The sequence below is a fragment of the Micropterus dolomieu genome, linkage group LG22, assembly GCF_021292245.1.
Source record: "Micropterus dolomieu isolate WLL.071019.BEF.003 ecotype Adirondacks linkage group LG22, ASM2129224v1, whole genome shotgun sequence".
Taxonomy (NCBI): domain Eukaryota; kingdom Metazoa; phylum Chordata; class Actinopteri; order Centrarchiformes; family Centrarchidae; genus Micropterus; species Micropterus dolomieu.
Genome location: NC_060171.1, coordinates 15,971,138 through 15,994,199, shown reverse-complemented (window position 1 = coordinate 15,994,199; position 23,062 = coordinate 15,971,138). Strand labels below are relative to the sequence as shown.

The window sequence follows — 23,062 nt, the reverse complement described above, 5'->3', positions numbered from 1 at the left end:
CCCAATGCATGCTGGGATATGTAGGCGTTGCGCAAATGATCAGGAATACAAATATTTCCGTATTTCAAATTTTATTTTGTTATTTATATTAAAACACAAATTATCAACACAATTCAAATCAAACGGTGTTAAGTAATATTTTACAAAAACGGTCCATTTAATGTTCTTGCTTCAGTGACAAATCATCCAGTCTGGAAACATTTCCATCAATTATTACTAATGTGGTAGAAAAATACAGTAAAATATCAGTAAATCCAAATAAGGACTGACGTTTGAGATGACAAAATTCATATAAGACATTAAACTGTACAAGATGTAAGTATGGGAATTTTGGCAGCTAGTCAGTGTCATTTGTGTCCCGCTCTTGATCAGACATTTAGACTCCAACTTCATTGTCCACTCTTCACTGTAGTGCATTCATCATAGCCTGGGCCTGTTTGAGCTCTGTAGAAACAGAGAAAAAGAATGATCAACAACATCTTTCCGGCTGATAAATAATATGAAATGGAAGAACTATGAGAAAAGAACTGCGTCAAGATGCAGAACTAACCTGTAAGCAAGACTCTTAACTTGTCAGCAGAAACCGAAACCACAGTCGTCTCTGTACCTGACTCTGCACCTTGTGCCTGCAGTTTAAGCTGAATTACTGGTTCATTGACCTCCCTCAGTTCACTGGAGCTCAGAGTGTAGTCAACACGCCAGGACACAGCCTCCAGCTGCCCCACTGAAATTGATTACAGAGCACAATTGATGGCATCCCTCAGTCAGCAGAAGATCATAAGACAGCTCTCATCATCAAGTTACATTTACCTTCCTCTTTGAAAAGGGCAAGATAGACAGAAATACTCACGTCTCAGACTCGTCTCTCTTAGTTTGTCTTGCAGTGCAGAGTGCTTGTCTTCATATGATTTGCAGAGCCCCGTTGTGTGTTCTAAAAGAATGGATATGTGTGTGTGTAATAGTCAAGCCAAGATTTATTTAAGTGCATAATCATGTAAGTGTTTGAGCACACTATTAGCAGAAGACATTAATACAGCATTAACCGATCAATAAAAATAGTAGTGGCCACAAAGTAAATGTACACCTATCAAATAAAGTGGATATCTTCACAACACGGAAAAAGAGAATACAGCTTTAAGATGGCGGCGAGCCAACTGCAACAGTTTTATACTGTTAATGCACCAAAGCCACAATGCACCACCCACCCCACCAATCAGCTTTGTCGACATTGTACAATGTGTGCCCTTCGAGTGCCAGCTGAGTATAGTGTTTTATCATACTTTAGTTAGACAACAGACAATGCTATAATGCAGTAAGCTCTAATAATAACACAATAGGCTGTGATATTAGACCTCTTTGTTTCTGGAAAAGAGGCAATTGTATGTGTTTAATTCTGAGCACAGTTTATAATTTAACAAATTAACAAATGGTGCAAATATATAACTCTGTATTAAGGAGTTCTTGGTTGTCTGAGAGCCATGTGAATTATGCAACACAATCATCGGTTTCATACCAAACATGGGGAAACCCAGTGGACTGACCTTTAGGCAGGCCGAGCTGCTGCAGTTCGCTGGAAAGAGAGTCACTGTCCACATCATGCTTTGCTGCACTGGAGAAAATGAAGCTGAGCACTGCAACACTGGCTTTGATGTCTCCGCTCTCTGCAAGATGTGTTGATGTCATGAATGCATATTAGATTAAAAAAAAATACAATGCAAGCATGACAATGAGTGTAATTATATTAGTTAGATTAAAATGCAGCAGTAGTGGGATATATCAGCTACCCAAGTACTCTGCTTTGAAGTAGGAAGAACAATTTTGAGGTACATTGCTTGGGTTTTTAAGCTCCTTTCTACGTTACAACATTTCTGAGACAAATATTCTACACTACTTTTTACTTTAGCCATAGTTATTCTGCAATTATAATTTTACACACAAAACATGAGCTTATAAAACATTATGCATTGTTGTACATATAACTACCCAAGAAGTATTCAAAGCCAACTCCCCTTTACCAACAGTAAAATGCTGTTTACTCATTAAAGAATTATTAATAATCATTATTTTTCATTTTATGCTTAAACACTACTTTAAGTACACTTTTCTACTAATACTTCTATCCTAAAGAAATATTTTATTCATATGAAATGGAATATTTTTATATTGTGGTATTGCTACAGCTACTTTAACTTTAGCAACAGATCTAAAAATTTCTGCCACCCCTAAGTACCAGTATGAGGGAGACTTACCAAACTTTGCATCTGCAGTAAGCTTTGCAACCTTGGCATACTAAAAAAAAAAAGAGAAGCCATCACTGACCACTGTGAGTGAACTGTGTATATAACGAGAGGTAAAAGATTATTAGTAAGCGATAACTATGTTAAACTCTTACGTCAATGCCTTCCCCAAGCAAGTCCTTCAGCACTTGAGCACACAGGAGTTTCATTTTGACACTTGACTGTTAGATACGTGAGGCAGAAGACACATGTATTAGTATAACAACATGTGTAACGTTAAGCTGACACTGCCAAACACTGCTTTCCTGTTTATGTGTCCATAATTAACGTTACTCACGATCTTCGCTAATGTGCTTATTTCGGCAAGTACCCAATCTGGGCAGTCCAAATCTCCACAAAAACGGAACCGCTACAACAGAGAAGACATCACATACATGTTGTTTACTGTACTGCAACAAAAGTCAGACCTTTAACGCTGTAACGCTAGCATTTAGATTAGGTTAGCAAGCTAACGTTAGCCATCATTAAAGCTACTACCTAGCTTAGCTTGCTAGCTGCCGGATAATACATCGACAGTGTTGAGGTAAATAATTACTTAAGACATTTATAAATCATGCGACTAAAATGTCCTATAAATAAAACGGCATCTAAATGAGCAAACCAGTTTTGAATAATACGATTATTAACGTGTTTACCATGGTTTTTAGTCAGCTGAGCACAAGGAAGAAGTAAACAGGAAACTTTCTGCTTACTTACATCTGATTGGACAATGGAAAGGAGGGGGCGTGGTCATTCACAGAGTCGATGGTCCTGATGTTGCATGGCATAGTTTACAGCTCTTGTTATTACCATATTTATTCATAAACTCAAACAGCTTTCTTTTCCTGGATGACACCACTATGTTGTTGCTTTTACTCTTCCTTTCCTCATCTGGTGTTCTTCCTTGATCTTGTGGCTGCTCTCACAAAGATCCAGTTTGGATATCCACAAGCTTTAAGTGCATCCTTCAGGTGTTTATGCACCTTCTCTTTGGTTCGGGCACTTGTTGGTATGTTATCAGCTCGGTGGTGCAGGGTTCTGATAACGTCTAGTTTATGCTCCACTGCGTGGTGAGAATCAGTGAGTAAGTATTGGTCCATGTGTGGTTTCCTGTATTCTCTAATGTGGAGGCTCTTGTCCTCTACAATGTAGATAGTACAGTCCAAGAAAGCCAAACTATTGCTGAAATCCTCTCATGTGAGCTTGATGGTACTTTCCGCCCAGTTGATGTGTTCTGTGAAGGCTTGCACTTCCTGGGTTTTGAGTTTGACACATATGTGTCATAACTGATGCTATGTTTCAGAAGTCCACTATACAGAAAATGATATATTAGTTGTGTTTGGGGTCTCAGTGATCCCAGGTGTAAAACATGGGTAAACACTTTTAAACACATTTTAATTTTCTGTACCTGTGATTACTGTGCACAGCACTATCTTCTTCGATCTCACATAAGTATATTCAGAATCTGTAATTGGGGTTTTATTACAATTTTTTCATAGGAGGACTAACAGGAAGTTAGACCTCTACCTGACCCCCAAAATGTCAGACAGTATGTTGGCTAACATGTTGTGTCTGTTATTACTATTTGGCAATCAAAATGAATGTATTACTATTTGTTCATGCGTATCCCATATAACATAAAACATGAAATATTTTCTTATTTGGTGTAATAACAATGCTTTGTGGTAATTTACGTATGTTTTGTCACCTTGATCAAAAACGTTTTCTGAGATTACAACACAGTTGTTAAAATTTGATTAGGGCTAATGTTCGTGTATATGTTCATTATAATTTCAGATAATAGCAGGGCTACTACATACCACCACTAGTAATATTAACTCTAGTTGGGAAAAAACTGTTTTATTTCTGTGGGTTGTTTTCATTTTCAAGCCAGGAGGGCCCCGCTCCTACTTTCAGAACAATAGGCTATTTATTGTTCCATATACAAACACTCAGTTGCCAGAGGTATACCAGACTAAAACTAATGCAACAATACAAAGACCTGTTGATTCATCAGCACCCAACTACAGAAATTGTGCTAATGAAAAACACAGTCTGGTTTCCAAGGTATCACTTAAGCTAATGACACTGTTTACATCAGAGCTAAAGCCCTTGCTGTGCGCAGAACTAATAGCCTAATCTAAATTGCATTGACTGCCACTTAAAGGAATGGAAAGGAATTAGTTCATCATTTGGTGTTCATGTAGGCTATGTTAGTATTTCTTCATGTTCAGAAAGAACAGAAAAAATGATGCACATTTTGTATTTATTATTATTGTATTTATTATTATTGCTATAGCCTAATTATTATTATTGTTATTATAATAAGTAGAAAATAAGTATACTTATAGAATAAGTAGACTATTTATTTGTGTTCATCTAAACACTAAAATCATCACTGAAAACTCGTAGCCTACATGTAGGCTATCTTTGGTGTAGCCTATAGCTTTCCCCTCCCTCACAGCCTCACTTTACGGATTGCGCTCAGAGAGAGAAGACAGTTCAATCGTAGGCTCCTCAGTACAAGATATCTTCACTACTTTCGGCGCAAAATGAAACGATTTGTTTTAATTTACATTTGGCTTGCTGGAGATTTTCAAGTAGTCCTTAGTGTTGGTTTGAAGGACACACCGTTTCTCGGATCGAAAGATTCTCCCAGAGTTCTGAGCAAAGGTAGGCTAACATCCACTTCTCACGTCTTCATCATTACGACAAAATGATTCTGCGGTGTTTTAGATGTATTAGTGTAAAATCAGTGTGTCGGGTCGGTGTAGATGTTTAGAAAAATCAGTTACAGAGTTAATCCAGTGTTCAAATCCTTTAAGCACGCGCTAGCAGTTAAGAATATCACACAGATAAATCAGCATTTTATGTTAGTGCACAATACAGCCATTGCTCTAATACAGTCTGTCAAAAATCTATCAAGAAGGATAATGTGACCCTTTCTTATTCCTCAGATATAACAAGTGGTAGATTTGATTACCAAATCTATCAGAAGCACACTGTGTTCCTCTATAATGAAGACTCTGCGGAGATGTATGTTGGAGGGACTGATTTTGTGTTACAACTTGATGTGAATGATTTTCATATCATAGAGGTGGGTAAACTAAGATTTGAAACCACTGTTTTTTGATGTTTTTATTTTGTTGTTTCACTTGCCTGTATAGGCTACTCTTCATCAAGTTGTCTCATGGTGTACTGATCAGCTCCCAGCTTGTCTTATGTGTGATTCATGCAGATGACAGTTTGTACAGTGGGGCCATAATTAGATGCTGTACTGTAACAGATGGCTGCCACTGTTTAACAAAGAGTCTGTCTGGCAACGCTCCCTGATAGATACTGTCCTTTCAAAGCAAGCAAATGCAGCTTCAAATGCACATTAACTGCTGGTGGTGAGCACATGCCACAAACAGACCCTGATGACGTACTAAAGTTTCTATAATATAATAATCCAGAACATTCAGATAATGCAACCATCAACAGTCAGCTGACCTAATCATTCCCCTATGAATATATTAATAATTTGTCAATGTTTTTTTAATTGTTTTTCAAGAAATTAAAACAAAAGTGGGCTCACATCTGACCATAAGACATACTGTAGATCTTCATTTCACTAATGGATATTAGCCTGTGGCTATTTCAGACATTATCCTGAGTGAAATAGGTTTTGGCTAAGAAAGTCAAGCTGAGAAAGAAAACCTAAGATGGGTTTCACATTTTTAACTATGATCCAGCTATTTCAAACATTATGCAATCACCAAAACACCAGGTTTCTGGGCAGGTCTTTAAGTGCAACATTCTTTATTGGTTAGTAAGTGATAAGGGCTTTGTTTTTAGGAATTTATATCTCTTTTAAAACTCTGTTAATTTGTCCAACCAACACCAATACCAATTGATGTCCCCTGCAGAAATTTCCTCTGAAAACACCGGGGCAACAACAGTGCCAAGAGGTTAGTGACCAGAGAATCGTGATTTATGGGATCAGAAATGACTGCTCAACCAGTCTGAATGAAATATAGAATGTATTCTGTGTGATGGCAATAACAGCCTCTGTGTATTTGCAGGACTCTTGTGAAAATGTCATCACAGTAATTGAGAAGTTCCAGGACAGCTTATTTGTCTGTGGAACGAATGGACAAAATCCACAGTGCTGGAAGCTTGTGAGTGTTTGCATAAACCACTGAATATGTGTTGCATTTCATATTACTGTCTGTCTGACATACTGCAGTTTTTGTGGCCAATTATTGTTTACTGGCAACAGCAGGGCAAAGCTGATTAAATCAGGTGGCTTTTTGTTGACGTGGCTGTGGCTCTGATTAAACTTTAATTAGCATCCTGTCTGTAATTTCAGTCTGGTGTTTGGTAGACGCTGGTGATGAATGTTTTGTTATTTTTCCATCACAGTTGTCTGGAACCAACTCTCACAATTTTCTGTTGACTTTCTGGTTCTGCAGTTTTCTTCAGTGAACAATCAGTCTAATGAAATAATGGAGAGTTATGAGGGGAAGGGCATCACTCCTTATCTGTACACACATAACTCCATATCTCTCACAGTAGGTATGTTAAATACAGCTTCCTGTACAAACCCATGTTTCTAAAACTTATGTTACCCTATCAAGTCACTTGTGACTGCAGAGCTGGCAAGGCAGTGCATTTTCACAGCAATATACTGAATAATTGAACATTTCAGCTCATTTTCATGTGATGGCTCTCTGCTATTTTAGAGGGGGATCTATACACAGCAGCACCTTTGGATACTGATGGAAGTTCATTGCAATTCAGAAGGAAAGCTGGTAGCAGAACTAATGTGTGGATGTATGACAACTGGGTCTCAGGTGTGTAAATTACGTTTATGAAGTAAATTCATAATGTATCAATACTACACTGTAAGTCCATTAGTATTGTGATGTGACAGAACGCAAAATTTAATTGCTCCATGCAGTTTAATTATCTTTTGTTTTGCTTTCACGTGCCAAGCTTTTTCATCACATATTGCCTGCTGACGCCGCACTGTCCTCAGATCACATGTTTTGTCTTACAGAGCCCACATTCATCTATGCGTCCTGGGTGGAGCAGAAAGAAGACCCTGACAACGAGAAAATTTACATATTTTTCCGTGAAAAGAACTCAGATCACAACCCAGAGGCTGATCCCTGGATATCTAGGGTCGCCAGAGTTTGTAAGGTACGTTGGACACTGGAGTAGACTCAGTGAAGCTCTCATCTTACTAAAAAGCTACAGAAATAGGCAATTTGAGGGGAGATGCTATCCCCTTGTTAGTAAAACAAACAAAATGCACCTCCCTGGTTAACCTGCCATCCTTCCTTTCCAACCCCTAGTAGGCCTGCCTGACTCATTAATCAGTATTGTCAGTAGCCTACCTGTGCTGTATATTGATAAATCCATGGCACTGTCTGCATTGCTGAAGCTGCAGACTGATTTGTAATTGCCACTTTCCCGATTCCACCCTTGGTGGGGGGCAAATCAACTCCTGGCTAGAGTAAATTCCCCACAACCTCTTCAGCTGAGCTTCAGTACTCGAGCTAACACATCTTGTTGTGGACGTGGAAGGTAGATTTCACTGACCTGATTCCAGTTGGTAAATTATGTTGAAATGTTGGATGGGCTGAAGATATTCATTTAAAATATCAAATTGTTTTTATTCTTGAGAAATAAAACACATGTATATAACATGTGTTTTTATTTTTCAAGAATAATATTATTAATTCAAATTTTAGCTAGGGAAAGGGCGGGGCCATGAGTTGTAAGTCAGACAATGAGTCACTCAGTTCAGCCTAGGAGTTGGCTATCCACAGAATTTGGATATGATCCGATATGAAGTAATAGCATGACTATGGCCTTTTGGGGTGCGAGGAGAGACTTTGTAATATAATCAAAAGCACCAGAAGACCAACTAAATGGACCCTGAGGTGAGATTTTGTGAACTATTTCCAAGGTCAAGAATGAACTTGAATTTACACATGAATGGAAACAGATCAGCCTGACACAACAAACTCCACACTTCTTTTTTCCTACTTCTTTTGGTTTCTATTAGAATAAACTGGTTTGTGGCACACAGCCAGAGTTTAATATTAGTTCTAGTAGTGTCTGTTCCTAAATTAACCCCTCTTGAATTTGCCAAACAAAGGAGCTGAAATGCCACCACCTTTCATGTTGATCTGTTGTCTTTGGTTAAGGTCAGCCAGTATTTGCAGTTTTATCAGTAGAGTATGTCATTATACTGAGGGCTCAGGCTGTCATCATAGATACTATGATAACCTTGGGCATTAATTATTTATTTGTACTGTGCTAATAAAACAAAGGGAGATGGAAATTTAGTGGACAGAATGATATCCTGCAGTTAAGCTAAGGCTTACATATAATAATACTTATACTTAATACTTCTTTAACTAGATTAATGTAGTAGTGCAACTATCTGCTGCATGGTGGTCTCTTTTCCACCACCCGTACCGATGAATCAGACTTCTTCCTCTTGTTTTGACTAAGGTGGCATACTATTATTGTGGTGAAACATCTGGACATCTGTACAAAAATAGGACTTGCCCTAAAAGCAGTCACGTGTTTTGTTCTAGGTACCATGGTCCATGTAACAACAGTCCTATCAAATAACCCTTAGTTAATGGATTTCAGTTTGCAAGAAAAGTGAAATAGCGTCGTCCTGGTGTAATTTGTTGGCATCATTTTGCAGGTAGATGAAGGCGGATCAAAAAGATTCTTCCAGAACATGTGGACATCTTTCCTCAAGGCCCGGCTTGTCTGTGGGTTTCCAGAAGAGTCACTCTATTTCAACCGTCTCCAAGACATTTATGTGATGCCCGCTGAGGACTGGCACAACACTACAATCTATGCCCTTTTCACAAGCAGCTGGTTAGACACTTCCCCTTCCTTTTTATTATCAGCAACTAAGCAACACACTGAAAGGGTGGCAGAGAATGGCTCTCACTTAAAACTAAAAGCTCAGCATTTTGAAATGTTTTCACACACTGAGACAAAACTAAACCTTGCTTGTAGGTTTTGACCTGTTGCAGAACATCAAGAGAGTGGGTTGGCCACATAACCAATATAATCAATAATATCAAAAGACAAATTTGAACCTGAGGTTACTTAATGTACTATTTCCACCCTCTTATGCGTGGGTCCAGACTTCAAACTTAGACGCACACACATAAAATTGACCATTCATTTCATTCCCTATTGCATTTTAGTGTCACATGCAATTTCATGATTCATGGCTTTGTGTGCCTAAAGTGGTGCTCCAGCAATTTAGGATTACCCTTCTATAAAGTTGGGGGACTCACAAAAGAGACGTATTTTAAAAGGATGGTCAAAATCAAAGCAGCAAAGGCAAAGACTATTAGTCCTTAGAATGGGTCAAGCTATATGACCAAGGGAGCTGCCACGCCTCAGAAAGATTGACAGGGCTGTTATGTCCGAAGTGAAAATTTAATATTATATAATATAAAATATTTGTTTGTAAGCGAAATGGAGGGTTTGTCACTTATTCTGTCAGAAACTTAAAGTATGATTGATGGGGTTGCATGAATCTGGGCTGTGTCATGTGTGAGTACCCTACCCCATTTGGCCAATCTGTTTGAAGTTGGTGCCCTATGCCAAAAAATTTGTAATCAGTCATTACTTATAAGATATTCTGCGAACAGACAAACGGAATGGGAGAAAATTGTCACCCTAACCACTGCCATGGTTGAGGTAATAACTAATTTATAAAAAAATTTTTCCTTTTTTGACTAGCTTCAGTTATCTTATTTCCCTTATAGGAACTCCACAGCAGTGTGCATCTATTCCGTACGAATGATTGAAGAAATATTTGAGACATCAGCTTTCAAGGGCTACGACAAAGACATTCCCAATCCAAGGCCAGGAACAGTAAGTATTTTTTTGTTTGCTATGTAGCTGTGCAGAGACATAATATTTCCTCTGAGGGTTTTATTTTGTATTTCCCCCCAGCCCTCTCATGCATTTTGGCTTCACTCACATGTATTGTACATGTGGTTTGTTCTCTGTATATCACATGTCCCTGACTAGGACTGGAGGTTAAAAAAAACCAAACAGAAATGTTACATAAATGGGTGTAAACTTGGAAAATGTGTGCCTGCATTACTTATGCCCATCAAGTGTGGCTCAGTATTTCCATCTGTGGATTCCGATTGTATCTTTTATATGACATCTATTTGAGTTCAACCCTGTAGTTGGGGCTACAAACAGAATCTCATATCGTTGTAAAACACAGTTTACTAATCTAGTGACTAATGATTGCTGTTCCTTTAAGGACGTGGTCTTGTTGCTATGTCTTGTAAAGATAATCCCCTGCCTTCCATCTATTTAGTTTATAACTCGAGGAAGTATTTGTCTCTCATTTGTTTTTATACAGCTTTGGATGCCTTCAGTTTTATATACCTGAAGATGGTAGAATTGCTTAACTGGAGTCTCCTGCCAACATTTAGTTACCATTTCCTACAGAGTGCAGACTACTTTTAAATAAGAAAAACTTTGTGTCTATGTATTTTTCAGTGTGTAAAAAACAGCAAGAGCCTGCCACTGGCCACTGTCAACATGGTGAAGGATTACCCAGAAATGACTGAGTGGGTTCACTCTGTGCATTATACCGCTCCATTTTATATAAGCAGCAACAACTATACTAAGATAGTTGTGGACCAAGTCCAGGCGGCAGACCAGAGCATGTATAACGTTCTGCTTTTAGCCACCGGTAGGTTCTGTTTGGGAATTACACTGTACTTTGTTTTGCTATTTGTACCTTGTGTGTTTCCTTGTTGATCTGGCATGCAATGGCTGGAATCTATGCAAGAAACAATGGGGTAAAAATATAGCCTACTGTGTCACCTGTAGTCACAGTGTTTCAAAATCCAGTTTGTCTGCTCTTCCTACAGATTCTGGGAAGATCCATAAAGTGTTAGAAGCTGGGTCAGAACCTTTCATCATCTCTGAAACCCAACTCTACAGTCAATCAACCATACAGTCAATGAAGCTTGACTCCAAAAAGGTGCAGCTCATTTAAAATGCCATTTAAAATGTATTGCATTGTGCACTGCAGTTGCAAGTTTATATTTTAAAGTTGCATCAATCAATATTTCCATTAACTGGATCAGTAGGATATGGATATGGGACTCACATACCTCTGGGAGGCAGAAACACGACTCAAAATGCTAATGTTGCAAAATGCTAATCTTCAACCAAGTCCAGTTGCCCTTGACTTTAACTTTCTTTGGATAATGTTGCTTTGTGGCAGCTGGATGTGTAAATAGCCAATTATGTCAATGGTGTGTTTACAGCTTGTTGTAATGCACACGCATCAAAGTGAAATTATGATTCTGTCTCCCTTTGCTCAGAAAAAGCTAGTTGTGGGTTTTTCAGAGACAATTTATAGCGTGGACCTCCAAAGGTGTCAGGAGTACAACAACTCCTGCGCAGATTGTGTTCTGGCCCGGGACCCGTACTGTGCTTGGACGAAGTTTGGATGCACCCCGACTGTCCCGTAAGTGTGGACGGCATTCCTACCAAGACTCTTTAGAAGACTTTTGATATACTTTGTAAAGCCTTTTAATATTACAGCATATTATAGTGAACAATAGCTCATAACATTGTATTTTTTTAATCCAGTTTTATTTATATAGCACCTTTTCATGACAGAAGTTACCTCATTTTCATTCCATTCTGCTTTTGAAGACTAGGAACCACAAGTAACCCTGCATTCTGGGAGCACAGTGTTCCATTAGAGTAACAAGGTGCTATAAGCTATCTAAGATAAGATGGTGCCTTACCATTAAGAGCTACAGTAGAGTACTACAGTATGAGCAGGAGTATTTTAAATTCTATTCTGGATTTTACCGGAAACCAGAAATATGATCTCTGTTCATTGGTTCTTATCAGTACATGTGCTGTATCATTCTGGATTTGCTGGAGAGTCTTAAGAGACAATAATCAAGCAGCCTGATAATAAGGAATTGCAATAATCCAGCCTAGAAGTAACAAATGTATGGACTAGTTTTTCTGCATCATTTTGAGACAGGATGTTCCTGATTTTTGTTTTGATAATGTTTGGTAGGTGAAAAAAGGCAGGCCTTGAAGAGACTTGAAGGACATATCCCAATGAAAGATAACTTTGAGATTCCGTACCGTGGTGCTGGAGGCCAGAGCATTCCCAAGTATAGTTATGTCTTTAGATAATGCTTCTTGGAGGTTTAGCCAAGTACAATAACTTTAGTTTTGTCTGAGTTTAACATCAGAAAATTGCAAGTCATCAAGATTTTTACATTCTGGGATATATTGATGTATAGGCCTGCATTTTTGAATATTGCATTCCTGCCAAAGATAGGAAGAAATGTTGATGCAAAGGTTAAAAAAAATGTTTAGAAACTCAAACTATTTCCAAAATTAAACCGATCACCAGGGCAACATCAAAGTCACTTGTCTCTCACATAAAAACTTGATTGAACATGTGTTTTGTTTTTGTTCACAGTGAAGGGATTCAAGATGTCATGGATGGGCAAATACGTGTGTGCCCTACAACAGTAGAAGGTAACTGATGACGAGACTGTTCATTCATAGAACACATTTGTTAAGTGTTCAATAAATCATCTAATCTATTTTATTTTATTTTTCTTCTTTTAGAACACAAACAAGTACACAGGACCAAACGGGAGACTCTATCATCCCCCCATGATTTAACAGTTCACTCGGTCCCCCCGGGTGTCCCTTTCTATCTGTCCTGTCCAATAGACTCTTACCACGCTGTCTATACCTGGAAGCACAGAGACCAGAGCAGCCCTTGTCTGCAAATGCAGTCTGACTGTCTGCACCTCATCCCTGCCATGGCACAAGAAAATTATGGCAGCTATGCGTGTGTTTCCGAAGAGAAAGACTACACCAAGGTGGTGAAGAATTATGACCTTACAGAGCAAATAATCCCCAAATCAATGGAAGACACAAAGAGAAGCAATACCCATTACAAATTGAATAATGCATCAGCTGTTGTGCCACAGATAATATTGATCACCCTTGGTCTGGCTGTAGCATGTTTTAAAACGTAGCAATCATATCCTTAGTCCCTTTTCATTGCTACTGCTAATCAAAACAGGACGCAGGCAGGGCTAAGGAAATCCACCCAAACACAGATTCAACTTGCAAATCAATAGTTCAAGCAGGAATGCCCCCAGTATAACCTAAAATCTTCTTTGTGCAAGCGGTCCGACAGTTATGTTTGGCAAAAAAGTTAGTTTTTCTTTCCACGGGAACCTGCTGTAGCCAAGTTTTTTATTTTAAATTGAAGCCAGAACAGGAAGAGGTCGGTCTAATGGAGGGAGATAATAGCACAATCGATCAGCAGTAGAGCATATCTTGAGTGATCTGAAGAACCCTAATGGTGTTTTAAGGTGTGTATACATACTTTTTAGGCTAAGGGGAAACAGGAAGGTGTAACATGTAATCTGAAGGAACAAGAACAAGAACAGTAAAAAGAACTCAGTCCGTGTGTGACACTTAAACCAAAGCACGCCATTAAACTGTTGCGATTAGGAGTGCAAAAGCTCCTGGGCAGAGAGAGACAGAAAATACAGTACATAGTGAGTAGGTGTGGTGTAGTAGCGAGGTGTGCACATGTTGAGATCAGTGCTTAGCTCTTTAGTCCATTAGAGTTCAGGAAAATAAGTTGTGTAAATTTTGTCTACGCCCTACCAGTGCACTTATGAGAAATGATTTATATTTATTCAATACAATAAAATAGAAATAAGGCACTTTTTTTTTAATTATTACATTTGCAGTTATAAATATACTAATGCAAATAAGTGAGAACTGTATCCTCCAGAGGCTGGCATTCTGAAACATACTGTGCAGCAAGATATGCATATATCTCCTCCTAGTAGTATTTTTGGTTTTGAGAGGTAATTTAGTTTTACATTGTAGGAGGAAGAACATCTATGTCTCAACCTCACCTGTCGAACAATGACCACATGTTCTTTTTTCTTTTAGCTGCCAGGATTTTTTGTGTCTTTCTTTTTTGATTGTCAGTTTGTTGTCACTGAGCCTCTACTTGGTTGGGATCAGCCTCTGCTTTCTATCTGTTACGGTGGCGACATATTCTGCCAAATCATCGTCCCTTCAAAGGGACAAATGACAGTTTGATCTACTTTTAGTTTCATCTTTCCACTGATCCAAATATGTTTATTTACATTGCGTTATAATTTAACTTACTCTGATGGGTTTTTGGAAAGTAGTGTTGTTGTGACTGGTCAGGGTGTGTATCACAGCATGTAAGGAAGTGTAGGGGTAGCCAGGGACTTTCACTGAATTTCCCTGTTTTGTTCAACTCCCCAGTCAGTAGTAAGGGAGGTGTGAGAGAAATGTGCAATGAAAATGTGTTGCTGCAGAGAGGACAAAGCCTAACTTAAAAATAATAAGCACCTTATCCATCCATCCATTATATTTATTTTAATTTATATTTACATACTGTAACATTTGTCAGTATTAGCTGCCATGTGAGCAATGGACGAATCAGCCAAGATCTGAGATGGTCTACTTTTAGTTATTTACATTAAAGCAAGACTACTGGTATGTAACTTTAGTTAGACACCAGCCACTGTTGCCACAAGTGACAAAAACTTTGTTTGACAAAACAACAACAGTATAGAAAAGTCAGAGAAATGGCTTATGTCTATTACAGAGCAATATCTAGCTAGTTTGCTAACTTTAGCTAACATTTAGCAACCAAAAGCTCATATTAGACCAACTAAGGCTGTAGCAGCAAATCTTGTGAACTGAATTAATCATTGGTGTGTTTTATTGCATATGAATTTAAACCTTTCATTTGTTAAATGAATAAATGAGTATGTATGTAAGACTACATACAGTAGTCTTACATACATACAGTAGCTCTAAACAAGAAATTACTCATTCAAAAGTCTAAAAACTACTAAGCTAAATATATTTATTGAATAAATAGTATTTTGGTACAGACTTCACTTTTTATATATGCAAGCAATATGTGTCCTAACTATTTCAAAAATCGTATATTTTTGCAGAATGATTGCTTGAAAATGCTACCCAAAGAATGTAAATGAATTATTGATTAAAAGAAAAAAGAATAAAGCTGAAAATCCATAACATTGTTCACCATGAGTTATACTCATAGTTCTTTTACATCCACTCATAAGTGGATTCAAGAAAGTCATTTATCCATCCTTAGTAGGCCATGCCTTCATTAGACATGGCACTCAGATGCACATGCAGTCTGATCAGTGTACAGACAACAACTAAGGATCTTTAGTTTAATCTGTCTTATTCCTGGATCTGAAGTGAGGGCCAAGTGAGTACATCTTGTTTGTACAAGGAGAAGAAGGGGAGAAGGAAGAGAAATCACAACAAAACTACCCTGTGTATCTCTTTGGCCATCACTCCACAGGTGGAAATCCTGGATTCTAGTCAGGTTTGCTTTCAGATGAATGAAATGTGGTTAAGTAGCTACATGAGATGTCTCCTGCTGTTTATATTTCTTTTATCTTAGATCCAGGATGAACATCCACATTACACATCTACACAGATATATCTGATTTCCATTTCCAGTATTTGAGTACTTCTAAACTCTGATGTCTGATGCAAAAAATATACAATGCTGACATCATGAACAGGGTGGAAAATAAAGGAGCGTAGTCATCTTGGCGTGTTAGCTCTCTTGTTTGTGACTACATCCTGTTGTTACTATGTTGGGTTGTTTGGATTGCTTGTTATTCTCAGTTTAGGAAAATATTTTCTTTCACCACAGCAATGACTTTACATGGTATACAGTACACAAAGTGAAATACTGTCATCATCTGAGGATACAACACAGACTTTTGAACATGTATAGTTTAAAGCTGTTTTGCTTTCCAAGCAGTGTAGGCCACAGTGTAAATACAGATGAACCAACTAAAGTATGTATCTTGCGGTCAGGTCACTTTAGTCTCTGGCTTAAGACGGCGCTGACATGACACCTGACCGGCAGCTAAGTGCCTCCTGTGATTAAGAGTCCACCTAGACTGTAGACTGCTGGCTGCTGAGAAAGTTGCTTATAGTGCAGGTGGAGATGTAAAATATGTTTTTGTGGTTAATATAATTTGTCTGTGGTGTCTGTATGAGTCATTGTTGAAGCCACCCTGTTTAATTAAATCCAGACCCTCTCTGCTCAAGCTGTAAAAACAAACACGTGTCAAGTGTTGTTGTAGTAAACTTGTATTTGGCTTCATACAATATAACTAAGCATCACTGATATGTGATTTTCTGTAGGCCTACATTAAGAAGCACTTTGAGTATCCCCATCTCTGCCTGAGACTCATAGTCTGGATGGCGCCACACTGCAGTTTCAACTATGTGAAATGATGACTGATATGAGCACAAGTAGGCCTTGATCCCCAGAGGTCTTGGGAAACAATTTGCAGCTCCATGATTTCCTGTTGTGCCTCCAGAACAGGAAAGTCTATAGGAAGAAAGCCACTCAATAATAGAACACAAAAAAATATAAACAAACACAGATGATTTGTTTTTTCAAAGCAAGGAAACCAAAGTCATGGTTCATGACTGGAACCCCACCCTGTAGATCTCAAACAAACTGTGGGGGTGTGATGGTGCAGTGGATAAGACACATGCCTTTGGTGTGAGAGACCTGGGTTCTAATGCACTGTGAGACACCAATGTGTCCCTGAGCAAGACACTTAAACCCTAATTGCTCCAGAGGCATGCGACCTCTGACATCTATAGCAATTGTAAGGTGCTTTGGATAAAAGCGTCAGCTAAATGAATATGTAAAGAATATGTAAATTACACTTAAAACAAATAGTGATACATTTTCCAATGTACTTTAATGTTATCCAAAGTATGTATAGTGTAGTGTGCTGTGTAATTTACTTACAGGTTTGTAATAAGAACAAGAAGTATACAGATTATGTCTGTACATTGTATTGTATGTATTATGTCTCACAGTGTTTTAACAGCAGAGGTCACTGTTCTCTAACAGGACTGTTTTCGTTCACAACCCAACCATTACCTGAGCTGAACCTAAACTTAAGCCTATTCCTAACCCTACAAACATAAGGTTGGGGTCGCATTTTGTCCAGTCTGTCTTAAAACAATTCTCACGTGTAAATTTATACATTAAAATGTTGTAACTAGCAGTGATCATTCCTCCAGTTCATACTGGCCATTAAAAGATCCATGGAAAAGTCACAGTAAAATAAAAAAACTGTAACTTTGGATTCTCCCTCGATTTGTCTGACTAAGAGTTTTGAAGCCCCTTGTTAACTTCAGATAAACTTTGGAAATATAGTCTTACTTATTTGATGGTATGTGCATATGGTAGGCTTTTATATTTTGTGTATTTAGGCTAAAAGAGAGAGAGCGTCTGCAGTTACACTGCAGAGCACCAGACGATGGCAGTATTTGAGCATATTCCCTGTGCAACAACCCTGCTTTGTCCTCTCATGTGACCTAGCATTTTAGAAATTGTTTTATGTTGTTATTGTATAGGTCACATTTTTGTATTTTTGCTTTGTGTTTTTGTACTTGTTTTCTTTATCTAATCCTTGTATGTTCTATTTTGTGCCTTGACTGCTCTCAAGTTTCAATTTAGGCTACAGGGTAGTTTATTTATCATTATACAACACAAGGTTGTATAACAAAACGAAAGTGTGTTGTCCCTTCATGTAAGTAAATGTAGCCTATATTAAAATATGGTAACACAAAAAATAATGTGAACAGCAGCAAGTAGATGATAAAATGGCTTCATCTTCACATTAAAAAGTCTGACATTTGGAAAAGACTGTCCATCTTGACTATGTTTGATTAAATAAACGTTAATTTTATTTCCCACTTGGGATAATAAACTTCTGCTACTTCCGGTTATAACTCTTGGCGAAAGCTCAGCCTATAAATCAATTCAGGCGTCACATAACCTTGTTGCAATGAAATGCCATCAAATGATATGCCTTTGATGTGGCACAGTATTTTTCTCCTCTTGTCTGTCTTTTTTGTCTTTTTGTTGTTTTATTTTAATTATTAAAGACATACTTTTAATGCAGCCCTACTGGAAATTGTGTCTATTCGCAACACAACTGAAAAAAAATCTGTCAGTGCGTTTGGAAACTTTTGGCTGAGTGATTTAATCAAAGACAATAGGCTGCAGCCATCCCGAATGAGGTCAAAGATTATAGGCTTGGGTCCGTGTAATTAATTAAACATCATATCCTAAATTATGAATTTTCTTTGAAGGCGGAGAACCTGAAGCTTCTGTATCTTTAATAGTGAGGAGGGAGTTGGGAGAGGCTGCGCGTTCGCGATTCCTTTCCTCGCTACGCGGAAGCGGGAGCGCGCAGTGGATCCCACACTCGCTGGAGAGGAAAAAACCGCCGTCGGACTACAACAGCGACTCACCGGGAAAAATGTTGCCTCCACCGCCCTTCAACAACGCTGTCGATGCCTGCAAAAGTCATGTGAAAGGATCCACAACACATGAGGACTCGAGTGTTTTCGACCATTAAACTTGTTTCAGAGGATTGTAAACTCCGAGAGTGATTAATAAGACACAGGAATTGAAGTTAACATTGGACAGGTAAGACGATTTAGTAGTTAATGAGGCAGTTACTGAAGGTAAAAGATGAACAAATTACAGACCTTGAGCAAAATTCAGATCACAGCTAAGGTGGAAAGCATCGCCCTGTAGGTCAATTGTAACTGTCATGAACTAAAGGGCATCTGTTCATGAGTGCAAAAAGCTATAGGCCTACCTCTATACTGACTGGAAATATTGCAGTGTAACTCTTGCTGAAATGTTTTTTGAAATGTTTAACTGCAAAAATCAAAGGCTTCAACACTATAGACAGCGCCTGTTTGTCCGCACCGGAGTGCTCAGGGCAGGAGAGACCACCTGTCCCTGAAATTGCTGCAAATATGACATAGCATGTGTGCATGCATATGTGCATATATGAGTTTATAAAGTGCATGGATGTCCAAAACTTCAACAACAACAAAAAAAATCAGTGTGATCTTTGTGGATTGGGAAACAAAAGGAAACGTTACATGTGATGCTTTCAGTCAGACTGTGTGACAGTAGCAGCAGCAGTTATAGCATTCACCTATGTTGTTTTTGTTTTCAGTGTCTTTGTTTTTATGAATTTGTAATGTAGTCTTGAGTTGCCTTAAAGAGTTTTCATGACCCTTTAAAATGCATTAGTTAGTCAGTAAACCACATTTAAATTTATATGAGATGTAAAAGCTTCCACAGTGCATTTCCTGTGGTGTAATGGACATAATGTAATGTCATGTGACTGTCTTAGAATTATTTTTACCTTTGGCTAATGTCTGCTAATTGATATTTGCAGGTGCAGAAAATGGCGAGACGGCTCCTGCAGCTCCTTGCCTTGTGGACTGCTGTGGTTGGCATTGTGCAGTGCTGTCCAGAGCTCTGCAGCTGCCAGGATAAATTTGCCCACCAGTTTGCTGATTGTGCTTACAAAGACCTGCTGGTGGTACCTGTGGGTCTCCCCTCCAATGTTACCACCGTGAGCCTTTCTGCCAATAAGATCAAATTACTGAAAAGCAAAAGCTTTGTCAATATCACACAGGTCACCTCTCTCTGGCTGGCCCACAATGAGATAGTTACCATAGACACAGACACCTTGGCCCCCCTGATCCACCTCCGCAACCTCGACATCAGCTACAACAAAATTGTGAACTTTCCATGGGAGGATCTCCACAACCTCACAGCCCTGCAGCTTCTGAAAATGAACAACAATGAGATGGTGAACCTTCCAAAGGGTGCCTTTTCCACTCTCAAAGACCTGAGGTCACTGCGTATCAACAACAACAAATTTACCACCATTGTGGAGGGTACCTTCAGTGCTCTCTCCGCCATGTCCCACCTTCAGATTTTTGCCAACCCCTTCACATGTTCATGCAACCTGGAGTGGCTGAGAGATTGGATCGAGACAACTAAGATTTCTGTCCCTGACCAAAATTCAATTTTATGTGAGGCCCCTGAACACCTGAAGGGTACAATGGTTACAAAGATTCCTAAACTAGACTGTAAGGCCCCTACTGTCATAATAACCTACCAGCCCAACATTGAGAACACCGAGATCTATGAGGGTTTCATGGTCATCTTAAATTGTGAGACAAAAGGGAGCCCCACTCCACAGGTCAGCTGGGAGGTGACTGCAGGGAATCAGAACTATCTGTTCCCCTTGCCCTCTACTGGAGAGATAAATGACATGCCGATTAATGATAAAACAACCAACAATCGATTTCTCGTCTTTAGAAACGGCACTCTCATCATCCCTCGTATGAGTAAAAAGGAAGATGGAAATTACAGTTGCTCTGCGGTGAATGATTTAGGTAAGGCGGAGAGTGGTGTTAAAGTGGCTATGGCAGCCACCCAAAAACACGGCAGCGACTCGAAGCCCGATTCTACAGTGGACAAGATCCGTCCATCTGTTAAAAAGCTTGCAGAGCCCAAGAGCTCTAAAAACAATGTGATCAACTGGAGCAAGCCTGAAGAAAAGACAAAGGGCAGCCCTGATGCTTCGTCAGACAAAAGTGAAGGCACCGACCAGGTTGGTGGCGTCTCAAAGGACCCCACCTTTGCGAGCAAGTGCGGCGTGAGAGAGAGCAGTGAATACATCTCCAACCATGCCTTCAACCTGAGCTTGGATGACCTGAAGCAGTACACTTTTGATTTTGGTGTCATTGCATTGGAGGTGTCAGAGACAGAGGCCAAAGTGCAGCTGAATCCTCTGCAGCTTCCCAGCAGCAAGTCTAACCTTCATCTCAGCCAAACTGAAAACCTGGAAACAGTGAATAAGGAGCCCCTGGGTCTGTTGCAGTCCTCATCCAGTAAAGCCTCCCTGGACATGCTCTACCTCTGTGTAAATACAGGAAATGGACACTCCATGATTCAGTGGTCCAACATAGAGGAGGGGGTGAATTCCTACCGCTTCCATGGTTTAAAGCCTGGCACCAATTACACACTTTGTCTCACCTATGGGGGGCAGGACTGCCAAGTCCAAGTAGTTTTCACAACTAGGAAGTACATCCCCTCCCTGCTTATCATCGTGGTTGTCAGCATTTTCCTACTGGGTCTGGCCACTGTTCCCTTACTGGGGGCCACCTGCTGCCATTTATTATACAAGTACCAAGGGAAGACCTACAAGCTGATCATGAGGGCTCAGAATCCGGATCAGATGGAGAAACAAATGGCTGGAGATTTTGATCCCAGAGCGTCTTTTGTGGGGTCAGAGAAAACCTTCAACCCCAGTGAGTTAGGGGAGGGGGAGAGAGAGGCCCAGGGAGAGGAAGGAGATGGAGAGGGTGATGCTGAGGGGAGCGTGGTGACAGAGTCCATCCCCGGATCCTCATCCAAAACCAACCAGGAGGAATTTGAAATGGGTTCGGAGTACAGTGACAGATTACCGCTGGGAGCAGAGGCAGTCAACATCTCAGAGGAGATCAACGGCAACTACAAGCAGCCAAGTCGCTGAGCTCCGCTGACGTCTGCGAGTATATTGTAAAATATTTTACTTTCAAGTAGGCCTAGCCAATCAAGCAGGTAACTCAACCACCATTACTACACGTGACAAATGATGGCTTCTGATTTAAAAAAAAAAAAAAAGGTGGATCTTTTAATTTCTTTTACCTCAGAAAGTCCGTCAATCACTTGAGATTGTGAAGTGATTCATGTGACATTTGTAGTGTACTGTAGGTTAAAATAAGCAGCATTGCAAGCACAACACATTGCAAGCACAACTTTCTACATATTATCAGACCTCAAAACTGGCAGGACAGCAGCAAAATGTTCCCTTTCTGCAGGACGGATGGGCATGGTACGCAAATTGTGCAAACGGCGAGGCGTAGAGCTCGCCAGAGTTTAGCGTAATTGAAGGCACAAAAAAAAGAACTACATTGGAGAGCTCACACACAAAAAAAAATTAATCTAAAGGTGCCATGTGTTTTAAAGCCATTTCAAATAAAGATACATCAGGGACAAATGTGCTCTTTCTAAACTGTGTGTGTTTGTGCAATGATGTGGATGAGCCTCGTCTAAAAAAATTATATGATAGGCTAGTTGATGCAGATATTTGGTTTCATCGTTATTGCGCCTGACCTGCCCGCTGTCCTCGGAGTCCAAAAGGGACATTTCACTTTTCAATTGTGTTGTGCGTGACAGGAAATCCCAGGTTATTTACCAACAAAATGTTGTTTGACGTAATGTAAGGCTTTAAAAATGTGCGAGTTTAACATCTTTTATCAACGGGTGCTTGCTATACTCTCGCTTTTTACAATGACCGTGTCCATGGCATGTCACACGTATTTCCTTGTGTGGTTTTTATTAGTGTAGGCTAGTCTCGTGGACTTTAGATGTTACTGTCAGCCTGTGATGTAAAGCCATGTAAACTGAAATTATTTTTTACGACGCTTATTAAGTTTCTATGAAGCCTCAACAAAAAGGCGCATGAGTGTTTGGCGGCTTCACTGTCTCGTAATTTGATGTATATAGTGAGTTTTTGTGAACTGTTGTAAAACGAAATGAAAAACCCATGACCTTTCAAGATTTTTTGATATAATTTTATGTAAGTGGAATTAATTAAACATATGAAAAACAGACTACTTTCTGGATTTGTCTTTGACTTTGCAGATTGAGATGTTTCAGGGAGAATTTTCTTTCTATTCATTTCAATCATTTTTTTAAATGTTATCAGACGGATACAGTTTCA

General features: G+C 39.2%; 3 protein-coding genes across 5 annotated transcripts; 2 read left to right on the top strand and 1 right to left on the bottom strand.

Moving 5' to 3' along the window:
* Window positions 1-54: 54 nt before the first annotated feature.
* commd4 (COMM domain containing 4) lies at window positions 55-3,015 on the bottom strand. 3 transcript variants are annotated; one of them, XM_046037989.1, is made up of 8 exons: window positions 2,994-3,015; window positions 2,575-2,646; window positions 2,393-2,458; window positions 2,250-2,289; window positions 1,542-1,661; window positions 851-931; window positions 551-724; window positions 55-444 (listed from the first exon to the last, which is right to left on the bottom strand). In XM_046037989.1, exons 3-8 carry the CDS (start codon window positions 2,444-2,446, stop codon window positions 404-406), a joined length of 510 nt encoding a protein of 169 aa, XP_045893945.1. In that variant the 5' UTR covers window positions 2,447-2,458; window positions 2,575-2,646; window positions 2,994-3,015; the 3' UTR covers window positions 55-403. The 3 variants fall into 3 exon arrangements, with proteins under 3 accessions (XP_045893945.1, XP_045893943.1, XP_045893944.1); XM_046037987.1 differs by having other exon boundaries at window positions 2,933-3,001; XM_046037988.1 differs by lacking the exon at window positions 2,994-3,015 and adding an exon at window positions 2,775-2,888.
* Window positions 3,016-4,758: 1,743 nt separating this feature from the next.
* On the top strand, window positions 4,759-18,375 carry sema7a (semaphorin 7A). The gene is made up of 14 exons (XM_046037983.1): window positions 4,759-4,949; window positions 5,234-5,373; window positions 6,185-6,226; window positions 6,341-6,436; window positions 6,731-6,833; window positions 7,001-7,111; window positions 7,318-7,460; window positions 8,986-9,164; window positions 10,073-10,181; window positions 10,827-11,022; window positions 11,204-11,316; window positions 11,663-11,808; window positions 12,793-12,851; window positions 12,945-18,375. Exons 1-14 carry the CDS (start codon window positions 4,829-4,831, stop codon window positions 13,361-13,363), a joined length of 1,977 nt encoding a protein of 658 aa, XP_045893939.1. The 5' UTR covers window positions 4,759-4,828; the 3' UTR covers window positions 13,364-18,375.
* A 280-nt stretch (window positions 18,376-18,655) lies between these two features.
* islr2 (immunoglobulin superfamily containing leucine-rich repeat 2) lies at window positions 18,656-22,952 on the top strand. Its single transcript, XM_046037982.1, has 2 exons — window positions 18,656-18,906; window positions 19,676-22,952. The coding sequence occupies exon 2, from the start codon at window positions 19,685-19,687 to the stop codon at window positions 21,827-21,829; it is 2,145 nt and encodes a 714-aa protein (XP_045893938.1). The 5' UTR covers window positions 18,656-18,906; window positions 19,676-19,684; the 3' UTR covers window positions 21,830-22,952.
* Window positions 22,953-23,062: the final 110 nt, after the last annotated feature.

What these genes read in the sequence shown, in the direction of transcription:
- commd4 (XM_046037987.1), bottom strand. An exon ending in TGCTTGGGGAAGGCATTGAC is followed by an intron (nt 2,290 to 2,392) that starts GTAAGAGTTTAA and finishes TTTTTTTTTTAG; the next exon opens with TATGCCAAGGTTGCAAAGCT. An exon ending in GTTAAGAGTCTTGCTTACAG is followed by an intron (nt 445 to 550) that starts GTTAGTTCTGCA and finishes CTGTTTCTACAG; the next exon opens with AGCTCAAACAGGCCCAGGCT.
- islr2 (XM_046037982.1), top strand. Translation starts at nt 19,685, where the DNA reads ATGGCGAGACGGCTCCTGCAGCTCCTTGCCTTGTGGACTGCTGTGGTT.
- sema7a (XM_046037983.1), top strand. Translation starts at nt 4,829, where the DNA reads ATGAAACGATTTGTTTTAATTTACATTTGGCTTGCTGGAGATTTTCAA. An exon ending in CGTTCTGCTTTTAGCCACCG is followed by an intron (nt 11,023 to 11,203) that starts GTAGGTTCTGTT and finishes CTCTTCCTACAG; the next exon opens with ATTCTGGGAAGATCCATAAA. An exon ending in GTGCCCTACAACAGTAGAAG is followed by an intron (nt 12,852 to 12,944) that starts GTAACTGATGAC and finishes TTCTTCTTTTAG; the next exon opens with AACACAAACAAGTACACAGG.